The sequence below is a fragment of the Larimichthys crocea genome, chromosome X (assembly GCF_000972845.2).
Source record: "Larimichthys crocea isolate SSNF chromosome X, L_crocea_2.0, whole genome shotgun sequence".
NCBI lineage: Eukaryota > Metazoa > Chordata > Actinopteri > Sciaenidae > Larimichthys > Larimichthys crocea.
This window is the reverse complement of record NC_040020.1, coordinates 12,705,565-12,731,950: the sequence shown is the minus strand read 5'-3', so window position 1 is coordinate 12,731,950 and position 26,386 is coordinate 12,705,565. Positions and strand designations below refer to the sequence as shown.

General features: G+C 42.9%; 1 protein-coding gene across 4 annotated transcripts; it reads right to left on the bottom strand.

Annotated features, from left to right (window-relative positions):
• ldb1b (LIM-domain binding 1b) lies at nt 1–26,017 on the bottom strand. Of its 4 annotated transcripts, XM_027282316.1 has the most exons (12): nt 25,929–26,017; nt 21,005–21,158; nt 6,569–6,671; nt 5,692–5,736; nt 5,388–5,463; nt 5,197–5,299; nt 4,909–5,081; nt 4,333–4,455; nt 4,146–4,229; nt 2,912–3,035; nt 2,663–2,811; nt 1–2,288 (listed from the first exon to the last, which is right to left on the bottom strand). In XM_027282316.1, the coding sequence occupies exons 2-12, from the start codon at nt 21,030–21,032 to the stop codon at nt 2,058–2,060; spliced, it is 1,239 nt and encodes a 412-aa protein (XP_027138117.1). In that variant the 5' UTR covers nt 21,033–21,158; nt 25,929–26,017; the 3' UTR covers nt 1–2,057. The 4 variants fall into 4 exon arrangements, with proteins under 4 accessions (XP_027138117.1, XP_027138116.1, XP_010733371.1 ...); XM_027282315.1 differs by lacking the exon at nt 25,929–26,017 and having other exon boundaries at nt 21,005–21,199; XM_010735069.3 differs by lacking the exons at nt 21,005–21,158; nt 25,929–26,017 and adding an exon at nt 12,961–13,105.
• Between the last annotated feature and the right edge of the window lie 369 nt (nt 26,018–26,386).

Sequence of the window (26,386 nt, the reverse complement as noted above, 5' to 3'; positions counted from 1 at the left end):
TTTAAAGTGAAAATGTATCTTTTTATTGGTACCATACATTAATTATCAAGGGCAGAAACTAACCAAATCAAAAAAATATATATCAAACGATGATTTTTCTACAGGGGATTGGAGAAGGTACAAGTCACCATTCGAACTCAATCATAACTGTTGCTGGAATCAACTGTAACGAAATGGAAATGTACAAAACAACAAACAGAGCTTCAGCTGTTTTTAAATCTTTACAGACTCAGCATTGCTACCAAATATGCCGACTGAACATAATGTTGAGCTGGCTTTAGAAAATGTTTGGATGACTGATGGTTTCATTCTGTTGGTCATGAAGGACACACTGCACAACAACAAATGTTAGGTTAACTTAAAAACTAATTTTTAAAAAAATATCTGCGTTTAGCCAGTGATGAAACATGAAATTCACCGGTTAACTAAAATTCAGTGAGCACATTCACTTGACATCGAGTTGAAAGTTGACATACACAAAATTGTGATTAATGTAAATGTAATAATGAAAGACATGACGAGTGAATTTCTAAAAATGTCCAAAATAAATATAAAAGACATGAACTGAAACTGTGAAATCATCACTCCATGGTGCCGTTGTACCCCCGGGAGGTTTTTTGTAATTTAATTTACACAAGTTTTTAAAAAAGAGGGAAGAGGAAAGAGCAGGTGGGAAGATAGAGGGGACAGATTCATGAGTGTTTTTTCTCCTTTTTCCTATTTTTGTTTCTTTACATTAGATCGGGATGGCTTTAGGTAAATCTAAGTAAGAATACATTTTATTACAGTCAGACAGAACTTTGCTACTACCTTAAATATACAAGCACAAATACACAAAAATTTAAATCTCCAAAAAAAAAAAAAAAAGGAACAAAAAAGACAAAATAAAAACATCCACACTAAATTATTTCTCTTTTATAAACATAAAAGATAAAAACAATATATTTTAGAGGGGGGAGGGATAAAAGTCCTGTGTTGCTCCTTGGTCTGTAGCTTTTCAGTATTGGTAGAAAATAAAAAAGTAACAATTGAAATGAAGGCGTTTAATACAAATTAAAAAACATTCTAGGGAAATATATACTGTATAAAAACTCTTAAAATGTGTAACTGCGTGTGTGTGTGTGTGTGTTGTGTGTTGAAAATGCTCTCTGTTTGAAAGACTGCATCCATTGTAGTCTAATCAGAGATGGCTCGGGCACTAGGGGACTCAAAATCCTTCAATTATTGTGTGTGTTTGTCTGTGTCTGTGTGTGTGTGTGTGTGTGTGTGTGTGTGTGACGTTTCCCTAGTGCCACATTTCAGCTCTTCTACTAGTGTTTGAATTTCAATGGTTTTATAGACTGACTCTAAATTCTGGTCCGTCTGCTTCAGCAAAGCCACAAATAAGCTCAGACTGCCTCTTTCCTCTCAACACACACACACACACTCACACACGCTCACACACACACATATACTCTATTAAGAAACATTATGAGTGACTTGTGCGTCGACAGAGAAGAGACCAGAATTGAGAGCCATGTTTAGAGGATGGGTGGACAAGTGGTCCCTAAGCAACTCGCCACCGTGTCGAAGCCCTGCTGCCAACATCCCCTCCACACCCTCCACATCCTCTACTTCCTACATGTGAACTTCAGTATGGATGGTTTAGTGTGCACAGGTCTCCCCTGGATTAAATCCCCGCGCCTCCTCGGTCACATCTACCCCGGTCGCTGTCCAAACTGAAAATTAGCAAGAGCCGATGGGACATTTTGAGTGTGAGATGAGGAAAGGGGAGACAGTCTAAATATGGGAAAGTCACAGCAATGATGGCAACTTGTAAAACTTCCTCTGGCTCAGTGACATTGTCTGAGACATATGGACCACCTGGTGTGTGTGTGTGTGTGTGTGTGTGTGTGTGTGTGGGAGATGAATCTCAGCTCTACAATGACGCCTGGGTTGGCGAGCAGGGGATAGACTGTTGCTGTTGCACTCGTGGCTGGTGGGGTGGAGGGTGGGGAGGGCATTTTGAGGAGTGACAGAGAGGGGCTTTTTGTGTTGAGGTCGCGGGGCGCTGGACTCTACTGCGATGCCTGTGAGGTGGGGTTGTCGCTCTTGCTCTCCTGGCTGGAGGGGGCCTTGTTGTTCCAGGGCGAGTTGGAGCCGAGCGCTGGAGAGTTGTTGAAGCTGTCTTCATCGTCGATGCCGTTGGCTGCATCGAACTGTGTGTTCTCCAGCCGTGTGATCAGACGCTCGTCTTCGTCGCCAAACTCTCCTCCCATCAGCGTGGGCTCTCCCACCACCATCACATCCTAAAGAGACGCAAGACAATTCATTTAACTTAAATTAACCCACACCCAACACAGAGCCCTAAGGTGCTGCCATGTTGCAGTGTTTCTTACACCCAACAAAGCAACTAAAACAACAACCAAAATGCTCAATCTGGTCTCATTAGACCACATCTGTCTTGTTTTTTTTTTTTTAAATAACCACTGTATTAAATGCTTCTTAAATGTTCCTGCATTATTTCCATCTGTACTTTTAGTTGAGTTTCTCACACATCGCAACACAACACCAACCCAGCATCAGGTGACAATTTTCGAATCGCTTATCTGTAAACGCTGGAATGTTCCTGTTGGAGGTGTAATAGCAGAGTACCGACACTAGATAGCAGTGATGTACTCACTGGAACTTGGCTGGACAGAGGGAAGCCGCTGCCGGGGCTCTTCTTTTTGTTGTTGTTGTTGTTATTCGTTCCTCCTCCTCCACTGATGGTGCTGCCGCCTGACATCTTACGCTTCCGCCGCTTGTTTGGGGCCTGTCTTGATGGCTCAGCTGCAGGGAGGGGGGTGAAAGGTGAGAGTTACAGATACATTTACTGTGGTTGATTATGCGGTTGTTGTGTGCATATATCTGTGCATGTTGTTCGCCCTACCTGGCGGTGCCACCATCCTCTGCCATTTCTGGAAGAGGCAGGTTTTGAGGCAGTCTCTGGGGCTGAGGCTGTATGTCTTGTGTCTGGACATCAGCTCCTGCATGGGCTCCAGAATCACACACAGCTGCAGGCGAGAACAAAGAGAGGCAGCGGGTAAAGATAATTAGAAATGCTACCATTGATCGAACGCCATGATTATTAGCAGTTTGTCCGGCGCAAATGACTTCATCTGTGGATTTGACAATTCTCAGATCATAGAACACAGGAAGGAAACAAATAAACACGACTCAAGTGTTCTCACCACACAGCCACATTACAGCTTCTAATCTCAGAGAGAGGCAAGCAGTTTACTTTTCTATCAATCCCCCCGTGGACTTGAGGCAGATCTGTTTATTGCATTTGAACCATGTAGAACACGCAGAAAGCCGAGCAGTAGTACAGGCTGCTAGTATCTAATGAGCACTCTTGTAGGACTCTAACAAAACATTTCAAAGTATCCTCGTTTCATGTGTAAACTCTAAGCCAAATGGTCAGTTGTAATCTAGTTTTTGACTTCAAAACGAGACTCATGATGCAACAAGTGCGCTGCTGCAATACTGCCGGGTGAATTTCTAGTCTAGTCTTGAGGAATAAGGTAATATTTTGTGGTTGAATCATTTTAAAAAACGACACACCATGTTTCAGGTTGTGGCTTTTAATACACCTACTGAAAACAAGAAAATCTGACTTGTAATGGCAGTCCAACTTGTGCAGACTTCTGTGTTTGTTAGATAGATGCAATACGGCGACCCAATCATCATCGTCACATCAACATTGCTCTACAGCAACAACATTAGTCCAAAACATTCTATATAATTACTATAAAATCTCAACAACAACAAAAAAAGTTGCACCTTTGGTCGTACTTTTGTTGGCAATGTTTATAAAGACCAACCTGGACCGACTTGAATCACAGTGAAGCATATCTTTCTCAGTAGTTACACACGTTGTGTAATGATCATCTGAAAGCACGGACTGCCCCTGCTCTCAACTAAAAACACCCATATCACTCTCAAAAGCTCTGTTTTGGATCAAGTCTACACTGGGAGATTGCAAATAATTAGTCATATCAAACTGCTTCATAAACAGCTTCTACTACTAAGCTATGACTGAACAATTATCAAGACACAAAGAGAAAAACACGGACGAGCAGCGTCATTCCTGATGTAAAATGTTGTATGTGTGCTTCACTCACTCGGAGGTAGTTAAGGGTGGAGTTCGACAGGCCACATCTTGTTATGTTTTTGGACAGCTGGTCCAGCATCTGTGGGTCCTGGGCCTGAGACATTAACATCAGGACAGATTACAAAACTGACACTCACACATCATTATATATACACACACACACACATCAGTCAGCTATATGTAGTGTATCCACTCACATGCATGGCCAGTATACTGCGGGGGATGAGTTCACGGTGTTGTCTGATGCTGAAGTGCCACGTCTTTATCCTCATCATGTCGTCGAACATGAACTCCAGGTACAGGCGCCCTTCTACACACACCTGCAGCAGTTCACAGGACTCTGGTCAGTGTGATGCGTACAGACTGCACCTCTGCTCACAGATGCAAAATATACACTACATGTTTACGACTCGGGTTGTAAGCTGGGGGTGATTACATTTCTGAAGAACGACTTCCAAACGATGAAGTGGGTTGCAACAACCAGATTTAGGCTTTATTCAACAATGACCCTTCAAGGAGTTACGCAACTGTCATGTTAACCTCCCCTGCTTTTTAAAAACACTTTTTGCACAAGACTCAATTCAATTATTTGCATTGTTTTTGCAAAAACCTGAACACTGTATTTGCAGGTACAAGGAGTTGTCAGTGTGCTTTGCTTCCGTTTTCTGTTTCTGTCTCACGCTGAAAAGCATTTCCGATCAATTGCAGGTGATTTTTCTACTCAGTAATATCTGTGTGACACTGTGGTAATACAAAATGACACAAAAACACACCTGTGTGAACATGGGCTTTCCATTCTGGGTGACCATGGTGCACTGATCACAGTCAAGGGAGACAAAGTTGTTGTGGAAGGACTCCTTGGGATGTTTGAGCACATAGTAGAGCTCGGTGGCACCGCCCTCGAATATACTCCGGAAGTACCTTGGAATCAACGTCCGACCAATTGCTTCAGAAGTGGAGAGAGAAGACAGGAGAGGCGTGAGATGGAGCAAAATGTATTCAGCATGTAGTCAGTTTGTGACTGTAGGGCCTTGGATTAAAGTGCTGACTTAGTTTCTTACTGTAGCGTTTGGGTCCATCCTCCAGACAGAAAGTAATGGTCAACATGGCATCATCTTCAAAGAACTCTGTAGTAAATGCATCCCACCAAAGGTTATCGCACTCCTGCAGGGAATAGAGGGGGAAAATATTCAGTTACTGACGCAACTTTTGGATTGTTTTCGAGTGTGTGTGAACGTATGAACCTACAAACCTCTGTCCAGTTCTGTAGCCGTTTGTTGAGTTCAAATATTCTGTAGTCTGTCTGGTTGCCATATGGCGTGTGCCTCCTGGACCATCGTAAAGACGGGAGAACAAAAGCAAGGGAACAGTTAGCTTGTGGTATTATGAAAGGTTAAAGCTGTTTCGCCATCTAGTTTCGCCTTGTTTCAGACTAAACACAAACTCTCTATTAAGAGCGAGATAAGAGCCCCACTTCCCACATGCTTATCTTAACTTGTTTTATTAGTGCCATTTTCACACCAGCTAGAGATAAAAAGGAAATAAAGCAGTCTTACCCTATTCCTGGCTCCAGGTATGTGGGAGGATACATTGGGGTTGGACTGGAGACACAAGAGACAGAGAGATTATTACATTCAGCTACAGTGCTAATATGGCCTCCTCCAGGAGCTAGTCTGTCTTTACAACGCTGGGACGCGAGCCAAACATGGCACAAATTGGATGATACAAGGAGACAGTAAATAACAACACATCGCAGATACAGATACGCACACATGCTCACCAACTGCAGCCGATTTGCTTACGGCACAAAAAAAAAGACGAGCTGTGTGAAGCACAGCACACAAACCCGCACTCTGGAGAGCCACACGAGTCAAATTAAATTAATTTTATCATTTAAGATTAGCGTCACACAGCCGGTTCACAATTTCCACTTACTCGACATGCATTTGCCTGGTGGTGTTAAAGGTGGTCAACACTTAAATACACTACTAAGTGGATGAAACTTTCACCAGTAAACTTTTACACGCCCAGGGGTGTTCCCAGAGTCCGTTTCAAAATTGTGTCTAATTTGATATTTAGGCTAATGAGCGTCCAATCAGTGTACTTGACTAAATGAACACAGCTCTGCCTGGGCTGTTGAAGTTGTCAGTCCAAACTATCCATTCACACTAGTTTCTTGGTGAATTCAAAAAGAGAGAAATAGGAGTGACGGTCGAAAACTACACGGGTCAGACTACCAGCTGCCAAGCTGAATCGATTTGCCAGCTGATGTCTTCCGGACTAACATTCTTATTGCGGAAACCGATTTCATGATACTCAGGGCAAATTTCAAACCTATATAAAAATGGTATGCACCAATAACACATGTGAAGAAGATGTTCAAGGGCAACAACTGTGAACTCTGCAACCAGAAAACACAGACAGAAAACTCACCCCACGTCTCTGTCCAGCATGGTGCCGGGGTGGAAAGGGGGAAAAGTGCTACCGTTGGGGGGCTCCTTGGGGGAGTACAGCTTGAACGACTTGGAGGAACAGCCTGGGAGAGAGGTGAGGGAAGAGAAGAAGACAAATGTAATGGTCAATTTTTATATTTAGGTTCAGACCACTTTAAATGTTAGACAATAGTGGTTCCAGATAGAAAAACAGTCAGTGTGACAGCAAAACCATGGCAAAACATGATTAAAGTGTCAGAATAGGCACATCTGTATGCTGGCCAACGTGTAAATAAATACCCAAATAAGAAGCCTAAAAGGAACAAGGCAACACAAACGATGATACCTGAGGTTGCTCCACCTTCGTGGATCACAGTGATTATTTTTAAATGTCAGTTATTCACAAAGACTAACAGCATTATGTGAGCGTGAAGGCACATGAAGCCCGAACCGGCCAGTATGGCCCAGTGTCAGTTGGCTGCGCTCATTCACGGGTCGTCCCGAACACACCAAGCTTGTTTCATAAAGACGCAAAAACAACAACTGGATGAGGAGGGAGCATCCCGTAAACAACGCGCTCCTCGCCGCATAGAAACCGTTGCCCTCCATCTACAAATAGCAAACACAAATACTGTCCAATACTGACTCTCTTCACACCCACATAATAAAAAAACAGATGAATCTCTCCCTCATGCACACAGCTCCAATCCTTGTTCTACTCTTAATTGCCCAGCTCCCCTATAAAGGCCATCCAGGCGTGGCGGCCTCGGGGTCATGACCCCTGCCGTCACCATGGTGAAGCCCCGCCTCATTAATGTCTCTCTATCTTGTCTCTGCATATTAAACGTATCTCTGATGCTGTGTGTGTATAAAACAGAGATATATATCTATAGACACAGACAGGGCGCAATATGCTTCAATTGTGTTAACGGGATGTTTTCAAGCAGGGGAACTGCTTAGAGAGCCGCTCTGATTTGAGAACACGGCGATGATGTGAAATAATATGTTTTATCTGAGACGAAGAAAAAGCGGACGGTTTCCAACGCTGTGGCGTTCTCCTGATGGTTTTTGGTTAAAGACTTTGCAGTCACGCTTAAACACAACACACACACACATACATACATACAGATATCAACAGGCAGACTGTGTGTGAGACACACTGAAACACATGTTGTGATGTTCCTAAAAATCTCTCATATGTTCACATCCCCTTCGGATCAATCTTCCTCTTAAATAATGGCAACTCATCTCTAAGGAAAGGCGTTACGTCCCTACTGGTTTCTATTCAACTGGGTTACTGCTATGCATGTATTACAGCAGACACATACCCTTATAATAACTCTTATACTTGTGAATGAGTAAGAAATGAACATGAGACAATCTGAAAAACCAGACCTGCATCGTCTACAAAAGCCTCTGCGTCCATCTGAAGCCCTGCCTTCACTTTGTATAAAAAACAAGTTGTTTACTGTGTTGGAGCCGCCACTGCTATGCTATGGGCTCGGATGCACCGCCGGAGGAAAACAAATGGGATTGATAAATAAATAAATAATCAATGGTTATGTGTCCATTAGTTGTTGAGAGCTCCATTAGCTCCTCTCCTCTCCTGTTAGCGGTTAATGACAGGCAGTCACAATCACATCAGCTGGACTCCACTTCCTCCACTGGGAATCATGGTCCACTCTCTTACAAGTAGACACGAGCTATATGCACACATACAAACACATACACATATACATATACAAACACATATACATATACAAACACATATACATCTACAAACACATACACATATAGACACTTATACAAACACACATACAGTGTATATAAGTCTGTATATTATATAGACACATACATAAACAAACACATATACAGACACACATACAGCGTATATGTGTCTGTATATTATACAGACACACATACACATATACAAAAACATATACAGACACACATACAGACACATACACAAACACATATACAAACACACATACAGTGTATATGTGTCTGTATATTATACAGACACAAACACATACGTGCACATATACACATACAAAAACATATACAGACACACATACAGACACATACATATAGACACTTATACAAACACACATACAGTGTATATATATATGTGTCTGTATATTATACAGACACATACACATATAGAAAAACACATATACAGACACACAGCTTCCTGGCTGAAGCTGTGATGGCAACAAATCGTATCTCATATGTTGAGTGCCATGAACGTCAAAAACACGTTCCTCACTCACATTTGATTTCACGTTAACTCTGGACACATTAAAGCAGTCAATCTCCTCTGTGTAACAACAACATGTCGTGGTTTTGGACTCCTGCCACCATGGTTGCTAAAGAGGGACAAGTAGCGGAATATTTGGCGATAACGTTAGCTCGGTTGTGCAGATCATTAACCTACTTTAGCAAAGTTTTTAATCACAAAGAGCGGCATGAACCTGGCTGGGTTTATTAAGCAGTACTTTGGTTTGTATTTTTCAACCTGAGCGTGGCTCGTAACTTTAACAGAAAGCACAAATGACCTGGAGTTGTCTGCTTACAAAGGCAATTAGAAAAGCGCTCAGTGCTAACAGTTAGCTGCCGGCTAGGCTAACAAACGTTACGGGACGCGAGTGAACTTCGTCATATAAATCCAGCAAGCACGCAGTTTAACCACAGAGACAGCCGTGTGAGCGTAGACTAAACACAACCAATAACTTTGACACCTTCAGCCACAAACCGCTTGTGTGTACAACACTGCCCCGCAGGCCTGGCTAACGTTAGCGAGCCAGAAAACAGTTAGTAACCAGTTAGCTGGTGTTAGCCGCGCTGCTAACGCCTCAGCGTTAAATCCCTTTTCAGCGACAAATCACCGACATAAGACGCCAAATAACACCCGCGGCGGCTCGTAAACCGCATTTAATCGTCGCATACGGACCGACTTCGGAGTTTACGTGTGTGTTTGGTGAAAGCGACCCCTTTACCTGCAAAGAAGTCCAATCAGAAAATTGATGTTTACAGATCCGTGATGATAGACCGTGTGTACGCTCCGTGCGTAAAAACGGATAGGCCCGCTGGACGGCGGTTGGCTGGACGCAACGTACCAACACAATACGTCCCTCTGAATAGGATCAATGAAAAAAAAAAAAATCTCCTCAAACCGCGAGACCGAAAGGGAATAAGGCCTAAATTGCGGGAGTCGGTCGGTTATGTTTTGTCCCGCATGAGGCCTTGTCAGTGGGCTGAAGCCTGCTGTGGGTTTACATACAGACCCAGATGAGCCCTTTGTTCACGGGATGACATGAACAATAGCTGTAGGCCCTCCTCCTCCTCCTCCTCCTCCTCTCCCTCCGCAATGCATTTGCTCCTCTCTCCTCTGCCCAGCACCGCCAGCCGCCTTCTCCCCCCTTTTCCTCCCCCCACTAATGCACAACTGCACATGAAGGTTGTCTGGTAAGCATTTTTTTTCCCTTCCTTCCTTCCTTCCTTCCTCCTCCCTGCATCCCATCCCTTTCCATGTAACTGACACATATGAGAATTGGCCTAATGCTGTGGAAGTGTGTGTGTGTGGAAATAAAGATCATGCTGACTGCAAAGTGGTTTTCATGTTTACCTAATTAGTGCACATCAGCTTACTGCAAACAACCGAGCTGAAACAGTAACAGGCAGGACCCTGCTCATATGCATTACACACTGTGGGTCCATCATCCAGTGCTATGCATATAAACAGCTGATGCAGCAGCCTGATCAGTCAAAAGTGGATTAAGATCTTCTAAATTAACCTCCATGTAAGCATAACAGACTTGGGTTGTGCACAATTTATTGTGTCTTTGAGTTTAAACACTGCACGGTCTCTGCCAAGGTAGGCCAGTAAAGCCATGACCACTGGGAATCACACACAAACACAAACACCCAGGAAGCACTAAGCCAAAAAGAGAATCCCTTCGGCCTCTAAATCTGCCTTAATCGTCTGAAATTATAATCAGATATTAAGATCACAGCCAGCGAGGACTCACCCATATGGCCAAAGTCAGGATATAAAAAGAACAAGCAGTATTAGGTCAGTAGTTTCTCATTTATTTATACATGTGTATGTCATAATATTCACTATTCTATATACATTATTAATCCCTAAAGACAGACTGGGACTTCTAATGTTTTTGACAGGTGATCCTGTATCAAAGTTGAAAATCTCTTCCCTTTCAAACACCGGGGTACTTTTCCTTGGCTCGATTATCTAAGGACGCTGCAGCCAGCAGCATGAATGTGGTTCTGATTTATTCACTACCCATGTACACACGGAGTGAAAACACAATGTTTCATAAATGATTTATTTGCAAATTAAGCTGCTCCTGGGAGTCGCTCTTTGGAAACAGTTAACAGGCCTTTCACAGAGGCCGCTGTACATCTGAACACAGGCATGGATAGGTAATGTTCTTACAACATAATGAAGCATTATTTTTGATTTAAATAGAATTATTTTGAATAAAATAAAGACACATGTACAAGTTAGTCTTAGGCTTATCCAAAAATATGAACGCTAGAGTAATCACATGTAGGATCATGACCTGGAACAACTTTTGAAAATATATTTAATAAATGAGGAGCAGTCAGATTTATTTAAGTTTTTGGAAAGAGTTAAGTTCCAGGGTGCTTTTGAAGGATAAGATCCACAAAAGTGTTGTAGCTGATAAATTTGGATATGGTGAGCATGATATATTGGATTATTTCAATATGCTTTATTGCAAAAGTGCACGTGGAATTTACAATTGACATTATTTACAATATTTTTTCTGCTTTAAAGAAAAGAAAAAAGATAAAATATTACATTTGTAGTTAATATTTTTTTAATAAAAAAGGAAAGAATAAGGCAAAGGTATTACCAAAACAAAGACAAACATAATAAGAAGTTCATACTTGAACTGAAGTAAATGTGATAAATGGAACTCACTGATCTGATTTATGAATTAATTTAATTATTTAATCCGTCAGTTAAACATTCGTTCCACCCCTTTTATGTCACTCTAATATCTGTCCAGTGACATACTCCTCTCTACTGTTTAATTATGAGCCTCATAATCAAACCATTGTCTCATCGTCTCAGATTTTCTGACATATTCGACAGCGAAGCCACGCATAATTATCTTTCATCGCGTGTTTATTTTTCTGCCTGGTCAACTTTACTCTCCTGCTTTCTCATAACAGAAGGTGTCGCTTCATTCGGACTAATTTGCAGATGTCTGTCTGGATGTGAAGTCTTTGAACTCCAAACTCCCTTACATTTGCAAAATGAAGACGACAAACTTCCTTTCAGACTCCCGTGTTGGGAGAAATCTTGAGTATGGTCAAGAGTAGTGTCTCACAGAGCCAGACATATCTGCTCTGAAGTCTGTCTCTCACCCGACCACTGACAAAGATACTTGTGCTGAGTTTATGTACATATTGGTTTGACCATGGTAAGTTTGTGAAATGAACACTTCACAGCTCACGAGGCTCCTGTCAGTCTTTTGGCAGCATCTTTGTGTGTCTACTACCAGGGGGAGGTGTAGTCAGTAGTAGCTTAGAGTGTCTGTTGTGGGTGACTTATGTGGATTTGCCTATCTTACATTCGCTGGCCCCTGTAGCCATGGCAACACGAGCAGTCAATGCTGTCACAATCGGAGCGAGGCAAAGAATCATCCATGGAAATGGACACACAAGGGTTAATCCTGTGTGTGTGTGTCTCTCCAAAGCTCACCCATTGAAATGGTACATGACGGGGTTAATCCCCACTGTGTGTGTGTGTGGTTGTGTGTGTGGTGATGGAGAGGAGGAGGAGGGGGTGGGAGGTGTGTCAGGATAAGGCTTGAAGGGCTTACACACACCGTCTCTTTCGCTCTCAGGCATAGGGCAGGCCTTATCTTCAACCAGCACCCCAACCAGCAAGTCTCACACACACACACACACACACACACACACACACACACACACTGCTGCCTAACCTTCACTTCACCAGCTAGCCTCATTTTCCAACTTGCAGTCACACATTCGCACCTAAAGCCATAAATCCATGTACAATAAGTGATTAAAGCTGCAGCATGCAGTGGCTGACTAAACTCCCTAAAGTGCACGGTGTGATGTTTTCACTAAGCTTACACTTAAAACTACAAGTGCAACTTGTTTAATTCACCTTTGGCAAAGTCACACACACACACACAAAAAAAAAAAATTGAAGCGGCCAGGCTTGTACAGCATCTCTCTGTACACCAACAAACCAAGAGATACATGGAGAAAAAAAAAACATGTTTTCCGGCTGTTCTGATTTGTTTGACCTCAGGTGGTTTTGTTGCTGAATCAGCTGTTCGAAAGAGAACAAGGAAAAGGTCAGAAAGAGAGACTTACCTCCTTCAGCTTCTAGCTGTTCTGACATCGCCATTTTGTCACCCACAGATGCACTTTCGCAGCTACATACTGATCTAACTCAAAGACTTGGTCTCTGTTTTCATGCCTCTCCCTCTCTCTGATATCTCCCATGTCCAGACTGTCAGGCTCAGGGGCACAAGGAGGAGGAGGAGGCGGTGGAGGAGGGGGGCCTACAGTATGTGTGTATGTGTGTGCACGTCTATATGTGTGTGTGTTCTCTTGCACGTGTCGCCTTGCGTATCTGCAAATGTGTGCAGCTTGCCACTTCCACTCGCTAGTCAACAGGAAACTGAGCGGCACACACATCTGCCAGCGTTGTGATAACAACCGTCCCAGTCGCCCTCCCTTCAACACAGTCTTAAACACTGATCTGGGAACAGTCTTGGTGTTGGTATGAGTGTAGAAACAGCCCCGAATAAACTGATCCTGTAGCTTTAAGACAACTTTTAATGGGAGTCACATCAGTTAAGTGATGTTTCCCCCAAAACAGGAATAAAAACAAAACCACTCCTGTTTTCATAGATTCCATTCACTCTTCACGAAAACGACTGTTTCAAGGCATTTTACAGTTTCATAGTGGTAAAGTCAGACATACTGTAAACACGTCAATAGCACAGATTCCTTTATATAGAAGCTGAAATGTATCTGGAGCTCCTTTCAGGGCTGTCTGCCAGATTTGATACATTTGGCAGCCCAGCTCTTTACTCTCTTATTGGATCAAATTGAGGGACAGAGACATCTATCTGTCTGATTCACCTCTGATAAAAGAACCAAAGGACAAACTGCCACTTTTTGGAGGAATGAGCACTAAACAGAGAACATTGGCCAGCTTTAAAGTCTGAGAGAGTCTGTGAGTCGGATTCACCCACACTTATCTGCAGTTGTACTTGTACTTTGCTTAAATACTTCCATTTTCTGCTGCTTTACACTTCTGCTCCACTGCATTTCAGAGGCAATATTGTACTTTTATACTACATTTATCTGACAGTTACATACAGATCATACTCTGACTTAAACAGTAAAAAATATGATGCACTGTTTCTGTTGAACTCATTAGTCATTAAGATTGCCCTCACCATGGCCAATTACGACATAAAGATGCTTCTTACACACTCATAGTAGGCTTGGGCATTGTGCTGATATAATGGCTATACTGTTCCACAAAGCTAACCGCAGTAATTACTTGTTAAAACCATCTTAAAACCAAACAATCAAAGCAAGACAATGAAATCTCAGTTAAGGTAGCTAGTGACATTGCCGTGGTTAGCTGATAAAGTATTATATTTGTGTGTTTTTATCCCAGAAGCTATTTAATATACAGTCCAAAGTTTGGACACACCTTCTCATTCAATGATTTTTTCATGCATTATAAATTTAACACGGAAGTCATCAAACTACAAATCAATGCATATGGAATTGTGGTAAACAAAGAAAGTGTAAACAAAACAAAATATCCTTTATGTTTTAGATTCTTCAAAGATCTTCAGTCAGTTTCATGAGGTATTCCAACAGACTTGAAGTTCTTCATGTATGCTGAACACTGGGCTGCTTTGCTTACACTCTGTGGTCCAACTCATCCCGAACCATCTCAGTTGAGTTGAGTTCGGGGGATTGTAGAGGACAGGTCATCTGATGCAGCCCTTCATCACTTTACTTTTTTGTCAAAAAGTCCTTACATAGCCTTGAGGTGGGTTTGAATCATTGTCCTGTTGAAAAACAAATGATGGTGTCACTACTTTATGGTGGGAACCACACATGCAGATGCTGTAGGTTCACTTTCTCTGCGTCTTACAAAGACACCGAGGTTGGAATCCCCCCACCCCACAATTTTACTCATCAGACCAAACTCCAGTTTTCCACTGGTCTAATGTCCATTCCTTTGTGTTTCCTGACCTAAGCAGTTCTCTTCCTCTTGTTGGTCTCCCTTAGTTGTGGTTTCTTTGCTGCATTTTGACAGTTGGTGTCGGTGTGTCTGCTACTTGAACTCTTAAGTATTTATGTGGCCCATTAATTGTTGATTTCTGAGGCTGGTATCTATAATGAACTTCTCCTCTGCAACAGAGGTAACTCCTGGTCTTCCTTTCCTAGATCGGTTCTCTTAAGAGCCAGTTTCATCATAGTGTTTGATAGTTGCTGAAATTTTCTGAAAGTCCCTGAAATTTTCTGGACTGCAATAGAATAGAAGTGAAGGGGAGGCAAAAAACTTCCCAGTGTTGATTTTGCGTATATGACCCTAGCCATATACTGGTATTCTCACAAAGGCTATTTATCTATTATTTATTTATCTATTATGTCAACTTTACTTTTTCTGTAGTCACTGCTGTGTGTGGCTGTACACTGTGAGACAAAGTAAATTCAGATTTTTACTTAATTGAAATTTTGCTCTGTAAACAGGGCAGAGCAAAAATGTAGTTTTTAACATCACAGTATGTAATTACGACACTGTGGGTTAACTTAGACTGAGGGGACAGGTTCACTATCATTGAACTGAGCTGTCATTACTGTTATTAAGTCCGGCTTTCATAAGTCAATATGTCATGTTCAGCCATTCAATTATGTGTGTGTTGTAATTGTCCCTGCACGTGGGGGGCAGATGTGACATTTGACTTCTCGTGTTTCAATCAATATTGTGACATTGCTTGTAAAAACATTCAACGACCATTAACATGTAGAGCCCAGATACAAGTTGTCGACATAAAAACTGAATCCAAATGGTTCAAGAAGTTTTTGAATATTTACATAAAAAATTTGCCTGCACCTATATCCATAGTTTGAGGTTAACCTGGACATGAATGTATTCTGAATGGATATCTCCGCAGTCCTGCCACATTTGACCATCATTTATAAATAATTATGTTTTTAACATTAGATATTAATATTTACAGTGGTCATACAGTTTCTTTAGGAACTTAAATACAGTAGCTACATGATGTCTTTTTTTGGGCAGCACTCTTTAAATGAAGCTAAAAAATAATCATGTGCACACTTCTATCCATCTTAAATCTCCCCAACTCTGTTTCTGTTTCTGTGCGATTATTAAAAGCATTTGTAATGAAATTGGTTATAATTGGGGGAAACCCATAGCTTGTTTTTGCATATAGAGAATCAGCTGGTAAAATGATGTGCCTCGATTTTTCTGGATTTGCTAAATACACTAATTAAAGACGTTTTGTTTGTCATGAAGTATTTTGACATTCTTGTAATACTACTTTTACTTGAGTAAAATAACACTTGTTTTACCACTGATGACTGTGTCAGGCACAACATTGTTATTGATGCAGCTCTTTTCAAAAGCACACTTATATATAACAAAAGAACAATAATCAAAGCTGTAATGCAAATGTGATTTATAAGACAAACTGTATGCAAATGATGCTATTGTTATTCTGCACCAAGCGAGCGTTCTCTGTTTGATTTGCAGTCAGGACTTCACCGTGCATCAATGAAATGATAACTGACTACAATCAGAGGCTGTGCTATGATAGCAGCTCCCTCTTGTGGCCACAGTGAGCCAGTGTTTTTGTTTTTATGCTGCCATACAGTATTTTCTCACTCACTGGGTGAATTCCCTACTCAGGATTTTCTCTGGCAGGCGAACACAGACATACTGCAACAAGGGAACTTCAACAGCAACCGCATCACATGTCAGCACAGGCCAACGGGTGAAGGGATTAAATCTGAAAAAAGGCTGCTGTCAGCCAGTTTGTCATTAAAATACAGCATCTGTATTATCTTTTATAAATAAGTGCCCCCCCCTTAAAAAAAAAACAAAAAAAACAATGACATGTACATGAGTTGTATAGCAACTCAGCATAACAAGCCATCCTCCTCAGTTTCTTCCCCCTCACACTGGCATTTCGCAGGTGGCACAGCCTTTAAATGTGTGTGTGTGTGTGTGTGTGTGTGTGTTAGATGTGTGTGTGGCGGAGGCGGCTGGTGTCAGCTGACAGCTGTGTGAGGGGAGATGACAGTGCCCTGATGCTGCGTTCTCTGTTCTCTGGGAGCCATTTTGTCTGTCTCTGATCTCAGAGTCAGGGCTGCCCCCCCCCCCCAACCCAACCCCCCAGCCAATCACGTCACCGCTCAGCCTTGCAGAAAACATAGAAACACAGTCCGATCTCTCTCTTTCTCTCACTCTGTCTCTCCCACCCTCCCTCTCTCCCTCCCTCCCACTCCTCCTGCACTCCTACAGTGCTCATCTCCCACTTGCCTCTCTGTTCTTGGCTCTTCTGTTCTCTGCCCCCCTCCCTCCGTCACCTCTCCTCTCTCCTGTTTTCTCTTTCTCGCCACCCTGCTTGCTCCTCCTGCTCTTCCTCTCTCTTAATCTGCTCTCTCTCTCTCTCTCTCTCTCTCTCTTTCTCCCCGTCACACCCTCCTCCACCTCCTCCTCCTGCTCTTCAGGCTCTCTTGTTGTGCAACCCGTTTCTAAACAGCTCAGCCTTTGTGCGTTTTTGTCTGTTGCCATTTCAGCCAGGCTGCAGTCTTTACTCATTTTCCTCCAATCAGGGACACCATGTGACTCTCTGCATGAGAGGGCACAGTCCCTTCCCCCTTCTCTCCTCCCCTCTCTCTCTCTCTCTCTCTCTTTCTCTCTCTCTCTCTTTCTCATCTAGCCAGCCAGCCAGCCAGCCAGCCAGGCAACATACGCTAGCAATCAGTGGAGTCAAAGAGAAAGAGGGAGTGAGGGGAGGGGGAGGAAGGATGAAGGTATACACACAGTGCATAGTGAAACAGTGTGAGATGAGGAGGGGGAGATAGAATAGAGGTGAGGAGGGGCTGTGATGTAAGGTCTGGGTAGGTCAACGCAGAGTCTGAAAGCACAAAACATCTGTAGCGGCAGAGAGCATATTGTATTCTTACTTCTTTTTCTTTGTGAATGTATAGCAACATACTGCACACACACACACACCCTGCTCCACTGTTTATGTCATCCACATGTTGGGGCACATGCAGTGTGCACACACAATCACGCACAAACTTTGAGGCCACACAAGAAGGGGGAGGATCCTTCAGTGTTGAACACGGCTGTGGAATGTAAACAAGCAAGATTGAGAGAAAGAGAAGGGGGACGACTGCAGGAAACGTCGTAGTTTCTTATCATATTATATTTTCTATTGTTGTTAGTGAGAACAGCATCTCGTTCACCCTCTGTAAGTGTCTAAAGAAAGTTTACGGGGATAGCTTGGCATAAGTTGGCAGAGTTAACAAGCATCACTGTGAGATCAAGCTTTAGGTCCATTTGAAGTTGAATAGAGGTGATTGTTCCATATTCGGAGGCAGGGTTTACATTGGTTTTTAGTTACGTCATGCTGTACAAACTAAGTGTGGATGAAGTTTCACTCATCACACACACTGTTTCGGCCTCCAGGTTCGCATGATGAAATATAAATGAAAGACTGTAACATTTGTCTTACTTCTTCTTTTGCAAAGTTTAAACTTCACCTGTGTGTGATTTTTCTAAAGTTATACTTTGGAGAAATCTCACAACAAAGCCGTAAAAGACTGGACTTGTCTCATTTTCCCTCTGTAATTTGAAGAAAAAGTGTAAAAAGGGAGACTCCATAAAGCAGACAAAGTGAGGCGAAAAGAAAGGGGAACACCAGAGAGAACAATATGAGAGCAAAAGTGGAGCGCACAAGAGTGTGGTCATAACGTCTTTTTGGAAATTTCCATGACCACGTTGATTAAGTATGCAATCTGACCGCAAGATAGCTAAGGCCCGGTTCTAAACAAACGCTCCTGCCTCTGCTGTGCAGGCTTGTTTAACGGCTGAGGTGGCAGCGTTTGCCTTCATAGCACGGGGCGCTGCGCAGAGATTGAAAACACAAGTGAACTCAGACACACACACACACACACACACACACACACAAACTCTTGTGTGCATGCCGTCAAATTTAACACTGCTACGCCACGTTTCCCTGTGCCATTGTGTGTTCAAGACAAATTGTCATCTGGTGAGTCTAGAGGGGTTTGTCCTTGCTGATACCAAATCCGTCTGGTTTGATCACAGTGCCAGTAGCTCTCTCTCCTTTTTTGTCTGTTTCAATCATGTGTCACTCCATCGTCCATTCATCCATCTACATGCTACAACTGTGGAGGATCAGGATGAGTTGGCATTGTCTCTTAATTTGCTCCTCCTAAACTTTCCGCCTTTTAAAAAAAAAGAAAAAAAAGTCTGTCAGCTAAAGAGTTTCCAAACCGCGAAAACATGGGACCAGTTAGTGTTTCCATCTCTTTCTAATGATTAAAGTCGAGACTGGCACCAGAGTAATCTGATCCTGGATGCGTGGTTGGCTAAATTTCTCTATCCAGATCCCGGCTGTTTGAGGGCTGACCACAGTGGCCACTGTGGCCTGGTAGGCAGGAGAGAGGAGGCCACGTCAGGGTGATACAGCACCTCACACACACATACACACATAAACTCTCTCACACTTACTTCCTCCTCTCCTGCTGCTGTATATTGTGTGTCAGTACATTCTGAGTACATCTATCATGATTATGAATACATTTTCAGCTGTAGGATTATATTTCATGTCCTGCACGTCCTATGAGGAGTGCAACATAAATCGCTGTAACACTTAATATATTGCCTGAGGCTCGGTGGCGCAGGTTTTATTTCTAGACCTTGATTCCTCTTTTTCTTTCCTCCTCTGTCTGATTAAAGTCAATAAAATGAGAAGAATTATCTGTTCGCTGTCAGACACTCAGCACCCAAACACAACAGTTTGGGCACTGCGGGGAGTTCCTCGGCCTTCGCAGGTGGTGAACAAGTCGCACGACTCTCAGCATGGTGGTCTAATATGACAGATATTACTCCCTCTAGGTCGGTGGCTCGACTCCCAGAAACCCTGTGGCTGTTACTCAGCTTTAACCAATTTTATTAAAAATGGTGACTGTAGAGTTGTTTTGTCATCGTGTTGTCGATTTTGCTTCGAAGTTGAAATGAAACCGTCTGATACCCTCTGACTGAGACACAAAGGGAAGTGGATGTGATCCACAAATGGTGATTTAACGTAAGACAAGATCAGTACATCTCTGCCCCTCAGGTATGCACTCACTGACCTCCTTCAGTGAACTCAGAAGAAAGGACTTCTGGGTAAAAGGAAACTCTCTAACAGGATTATTTCACAACAGTGACAGAAGGAGTCACGTCTTTAGGGAATGCTAAAACCGATGTGCATTTACTCACAGCCAAAGAAATGCGGTGATGCTGCATTTTTATGTTGGCATCAGTGACAAAAACTGAAACAAGAAGTATCTGACTGCATCATGCCGCTCTAAATGACTCCTGCGTGAGCTGTGAAACATCAAACATTCATTATTAACTCCTGTGTGGGATCAATCATGTGAGACTTTCATCCGAGCAAGTGACCTTTGCCCTTTAAATGTCACACTTTGATCCATCTTCTTCTTTTCTTTTCTACTACCTCTGCACCAGAGGACAGTCACTTTTGCACAGGACATCCACTGTGGATCAGTGAGCGTAACATCTGTGTCGACCTTAAAAGAACTCTGCTGTTAACCCGGGCCATCGGCCACAAATCAGCATCATCATCATCAGAAACAAGAACAAGAACAAACTGGCAGAGGAGGAGAAGAAGAAGTAGCATTCGTGGTGGCATGGCAACGACTTCATGTCTGCACTGCCAGCAAAGATCTTCTTTTTATCCAAACTAAAGCACAAACAGTGAAAAGCACTTTGTTGTCAGACTGATCAGACACAGACAGACATGTTGATCCATCTGTTCTAGCATGTTCTTTGCTCTCCATCCTCTCACCCATCACACAGGGCGACCTCCCATGAGCCTTTGCAAACAGAGCCCCAGGGCCCGGGGGCACCTCTCACCCTCTGCCTCTCTCTGCCCCAGTCACGCCACGGCAGCAGCTGCACTCACCAACCAAAATACAACAACAACAACAACGACCAGAAAAAAGTCAGCGTCTGACAACAGCAGCAGCAGCAACAGCAGCAGCAGGAGCTGGGCTGTCGTTAACGGCAACCATCACCACGGCAGCTACTTACCGGGACACGCACAGCCGCCCACGGACATCTTCTCACATGTCTGGTGTGAATCCGATCAGAATGATGGTTGGTGGTTCTGTTATCCCTGCTCTCTTCCTCTCTCCTCTTTCTCACCAGTCACTGCTGCCGCCACTGAGGCTGCTCACATGAGCGTCTGTTATCCCCACAGTTCACACACACACACACACAGACACACACACACACACACGTACACACACGCACACACACACGTACACACACACACGTACACACACACCACCAGGGAGCAAAGAGAGGGAGGGAGGGAGAGAGGGGAGGAGAGAGTGACGACGAGGGAGGAAAAGAGAGAAAGAGGGGAAGAAAAGGTTAAAAAAAGAGCACACACACACAAAGGATCGGATTCTCTCAGTTGTAGCTGTACACTGTGAATCACACCGTGTGAGTGTGTGAGTGTGTGTGTGTGTGTGTGTGTGTGTGTGTGTGTGTGTTATAGACTGAGAAGAATTCTGTTCCTGCCTCTGCTCTGCCCTCACCCTCATCAGCCCTGCAAATTACAGCTCAGGTGGGAGGAGAGAGGGAGAAAGAGAGAAAGAGAAAGGGAGGGAACGAGAGGCTGAGTGCCCAAGAGAGAGAGAGAGAGAAAGAGAGAGAGAGAGAGAGTGTGTGTGCTAGAGCAAGGAAGGAGAGAGAGAGTGGACTGTCAAAGTGACCTGAGAGGCAGATTTGAGAGAATAACAACCATGTGATGTGGGTCTTTTTTTTCCCCCTTTAAATATGTAGAGGCTGTTTTTTACTGCTGCTGCTACACACACGCATACACACTCACACATGAAGGTTTACATGATCTTCAGGAGACCTGTGTGTGTATATATATATTTATATATATATGTATAAAGAGATGTGTGTGTGTGTGTGTGTGTGTGTGTGTGTGTGTGGTGCAGCCGTCTGAGTGGCTTGTTACCATCCAGTGAAGGTCTGCTACATGGCAGGGAGGGCAGAGGGGGGAGGGAAAAGGGGGAGGAAAAGGGAGATGAAGAGAGGAGGGGGCGATTGACGTGCCTCCACTCTCTCTCTCTCTCTCTCTCTCTCTCTCTGTCTGTAGTCTGCCTTTCTCTCTCATTCACTCTCTCGCTCCGTTAGTCTTTCTGTCTGCAGTATGCCACACAGTGTTGCTCTCTCGCTTCACTCATCTTCCTGTCTACTCGGCCATTTATCTTTACACACACACACACGCACACCTCGCCTCCCTCCCTCGCTGTCTCGCTCTTTCCTTATTACTCTTTCTTCCGTTCTACCTTTCCCTCCCACTGTCTCCATCGCGCTCTAATCTTTCTTCCATCACCATGTCATTTGTCTTTCCCTGTTAGATGCACAACTTTGCATGTGTGTGTGTGTGTGAGAAAGATAACACCTGATTGCTTAAAGGAAGTCTGGTGATATATTTAAATTTTTGTTAACACATGGAGTCGTCTGTGTGTGTCAAATTATTCCTCTGTACCATAAAGCAATATTGTAAAAAAAAATAAAACACATCGATTGACATGTTTCTTCATTGTTGTGAACGTGAGCACGTGTTGATTTTGACATCGTCCAGCTGCTGCTCACTGTAACTTACTGTAACACCACATGTGTGTTAATCCACCGCTGAAAATAATCCCCAACAAATGTACTGTTTACACCTGTTAGAGTCATGTTTGCTAAAAGCTACAGTGGCCAGCTGTTTAAGGAAATGACAGGGCCTTTTTTAAAAGATCTTTAGTAGGAACCAATTCCCCAATGATTCAGGGACAAACTAGCACGCTGTTGGATGGGATTTTTTGGCAATAAGGAAAATATAGAATATACTGATAGCTCTGTCTTTTAAACTAGTGGTTCCCTATCTGGGAATCAGGAACCCCAAAAAGGGATCACACGATAAATCTGAGCAGTAGTTCAACATTTTGGGGAATATGCTTATTTGTTTTCTTCATGAGAATATTCATGAGAAAATTGACGCCTCTCTCTGAGGCGCCAGAAAGTTTCTGCCTCTAGCCAAAAAAATAGCAGAACCACGAAATGTTTTAACACTTTTGAACAGGATATAGTCGTTGATTTGTGAGATTTAGTCATGTAGGTATCTCTTTCACCATTTCTTAGGGAGTCAGCTGCTAGGTGTAGCTTTTATATTTAAGTATAGACATGAAGCTTCTCGCCTAACACAAATGCCTTCCCAAGATGTCAAACTGTTCTGGTACAAGCAGAAGAGTTTGGCATCTAGGACAAGAGCTTATGGGGATAGACATGAGTGAAAAAGTCTGCTTTAAACGACACATATAGGAGATACAAGCACTGCTCAGAGATTTTCAAATCTTCAAACCATTTCAAAGGTCATGACCCACTGAGCCACTGCCTCTATCAGAACACACATACTCACCACACAATATACATTACAGTGCACACACATGCACATAGCTAATATAGAAATGTATATATATAGACATCCCATCATATGCTGTTTCCCTCCAAAATGACATCAGAGAGGTTCTCTCTTTACATGCAATGAGGAACACAAGTCTGCATAGATCGCCTCCCCCACATATTTCTACTTGCTTTTTTTAAAGACACTTGCTCTTTGTCTCCCTCCCTCTCTTCCTCACCCTCTGTCTCATTAGGCAGTATCTCATTTTGAGGAGGAGAGTGTTAAGCCAATCAGAGAGGGGAAGAAAGAGCAGAGGAAGGAGGGAGATGGAGAAGCGGAGAGAGACGGAGAGGTTGCAGGAGGAAGAGGGCAGAGATGAAGAGAGAGGGAGAGAGAGAGACGTAGGAAAAGAGAGGGCGATGGATGGATGGAGAGGGAGGTAGAGGGAGGGAGAAAGAGAGAATAAATAGCTCTGGCGTACTCGTCCCCCATTACCCCGGGAGGGCACTGTCGCCATGGCAATGTGGCAGAAAAAGGATAGCACAAGCATGATGAGCTTCTACACACACACACATTTACAAATGAAAACTGTGATTCACACATATATCTGCCCACATTAACAGTTTCCTACAGGCAGTTTTTGTCAAGTTCATACTTTCAAGTGGATGTGCGCACAAAACACACTGTCTTACACCTTACCATAATTATTTATACACAAGCATGTACACACATTTATTAAAACTTTGCCAGTTAGCAAATAGTCAAATCCCACATAACACAGATTTATATCTGAGACTGAAAGCTGCGGAGGCTTACGTATAAAAGACAATCAGTAAACATAAAACAAGAAGGTGAGAAAAAAGCATTGTTGGAGCTTATCAAATATCATAGTTTTCCTGTTGTGCTGCTTCAAAAGTACATTTTGTTGGATTTGGACGAATGTTTCCTCAATTCTTTCTTTTAACTTTCATTGATTCTTGTTCTTGTTCTTCTCATTTATCTATAGGACATCTAGATTAAACCTGAATTAACTGCTTTTTCTTTTCTTTCTTTTTTTTGCTTGACTAGGAGGCAACGCAACAAGTTGTAAACACGATATTGGCATATTAGCACAGATAACGTGATCGCAAACAGTTGTTTGTTTTCACTTCCAGCTAACGTGGAGCAACACTGGCACTGATTTGGATTTAAAGTCAATATTCACTCTCTTTGTTTTTCATCTCCAACAACTAAGGGAAACCCAGCTAGTCAGCTAGTCTGTGTCTGCTGGAAATAACGCTGATAACAGCAGCATGAGTAATCAAAACAGTTCAATTACATGCAGTTAAACCAAAACAATGAGCTAAAAGATGCTAAAACATAGTCAAGAATCTACAGCCATACTAGCCGTACGTACTAATACACAGGCAGACACTGTGCTTTTAGCTAAATGCTAACATGCTGATGTTTAGCTGATTTTTAGTTTAGCATGTCAGCATGTTAACTTTGCTAATTAGCACTAAATACAAACACAGCTGAAGTTGACGTGTAATGTCATGCAGTGTAATGTCATTCATTTAGCAGGTGTGTAGTTATAAACCACACGTAGTTGACCTGATGATGGAACTACATGACAAGCAAGGGGACAAGTAAAGTTTTCCTGGGGTACATACATTTCTCAATAGTTGTCATGACATTTACTTAGCCACAAATGGTAACTACATAGTGGCACTAGACGAAAGGTCAGCGGACCTTCACCAAAGTTAGTAGGATTCCTCCTCCAGACACCATGACCGTGACCATGTAGGTAACCTGATCTGGTTGATGATATATTTCAGTGTGGACCAAAGCAAACCAACATTGCCATCACACCACATTGCTAGAATAGCTAAAATATTGATCTGCAATAATCAATATCTCAAGTCAAATGTTTGACTGACTTGTTTGTTAGATTTTATTTGATCTTATTCATCCTATCGAATCTATCCAAGCTCAATAACAGCCTCTAAAAGACATTATATCCTGGTAACCCCTGTGACCTGGACCAACAATGGCTCCTGGCAGGTTCACAGACAAAGTTCAGTTCCCGGGTCATTAATATTAAAGGATTTGTACTTTGTCAACAAACTAACCATGCCCACTACATACAAGCCTGTTACAGAAGTTCTGTAATGTAAGATCCTGCAAACTGGGTATGAGCAGAGAAACATTACTGAAGAATATTGTCCCACAGAGTAAAACAAATCACCTAAAGTCAGTAGACTGAAGTTAAAAATGGCTTTAGCTCTGCTCTCATGCCTTTGTTGCAGCACACCCATCTTGAAAAGTTGTTTGGATGGCAAATGTGGTGGTTAATTAGCTCAGGAAATCTTGTGTGCATCCAGCCTGAGGGCGAAGCAGAGAATGAAAGAGGCTGTTCTGAGGCAGCCAGCCCTCTGTAAACTCTTATGTAAGGCAGAATCTGCATCCTGTTTCTCTCGGCTACATTATTGATGCAGGCTTCTGTTACCACACTGACTGTGAACGTGCACACCTGTAAGTCACTACCGCTTGCTGAATAGCTCTCACCTCTACTGTTCTGTAGAGAGGGTGGTCTTCTCCTGCTGATGTCTTGTCACTTTCTCTCCTCCCCTTTCCACCTCTTTGCATGCTCTCTTTTTTCACCTCCTCTCTTTTTCCCACTTGTATTAATGTAAGTCCCCTTCCTCCTCCTCCTCCTCCTCTTCTGTCTCTCTCAGGCCTTCATTTCTCACTAACAGATGTTCTGTGCACCATGTGGGAGGGCATTCCTCTTCTCTCTGCTATGAAAGCTTAAGAGAAAGAAGACTTACTTTCAATAACGCAAAATCAAAAGAGGGCGACGGCAACAAACTCCCTAACTCAGTCGTCTCAAAGTAACGCCTGTGTGTCCTGCTTTCTCCTGTAGGGAAGGTATCAAGTTAAAGATCAGAGTGCTTTTGCCTTTTTATAACACACTGCTCCCAGCGTTACACAATATCTGAAAGGTCACAGAAGTGCATGCATAC

What these genes read in the sequence shown, in the direction of transcription:
- ldb1b (XM_010735069.3), bottom strand. Translation starts at nt 12,994, where the DNA reads ATGGCGATGTCAGAACAGCTAGAAGCTGAAGGAG. An exon ending in ATGCTGGACAGAGACGTGGG is followed by an intron (nt 5,737 to 6,568) that starts GTGAGTTTTCTG and finishes TTGTGTCTCCAG; the next exon opens with TCCAACCCCAATGTATCCTC. An exon ending in GAGGATGGTGGCACCGCCAG is followed by an intron (nt 2,812 to 2,911) that starts GTAGGGCGAACA and finishes CCCTCCCTGCAG; the next exon opens with CTGAGCCATCAAGACAGGCC.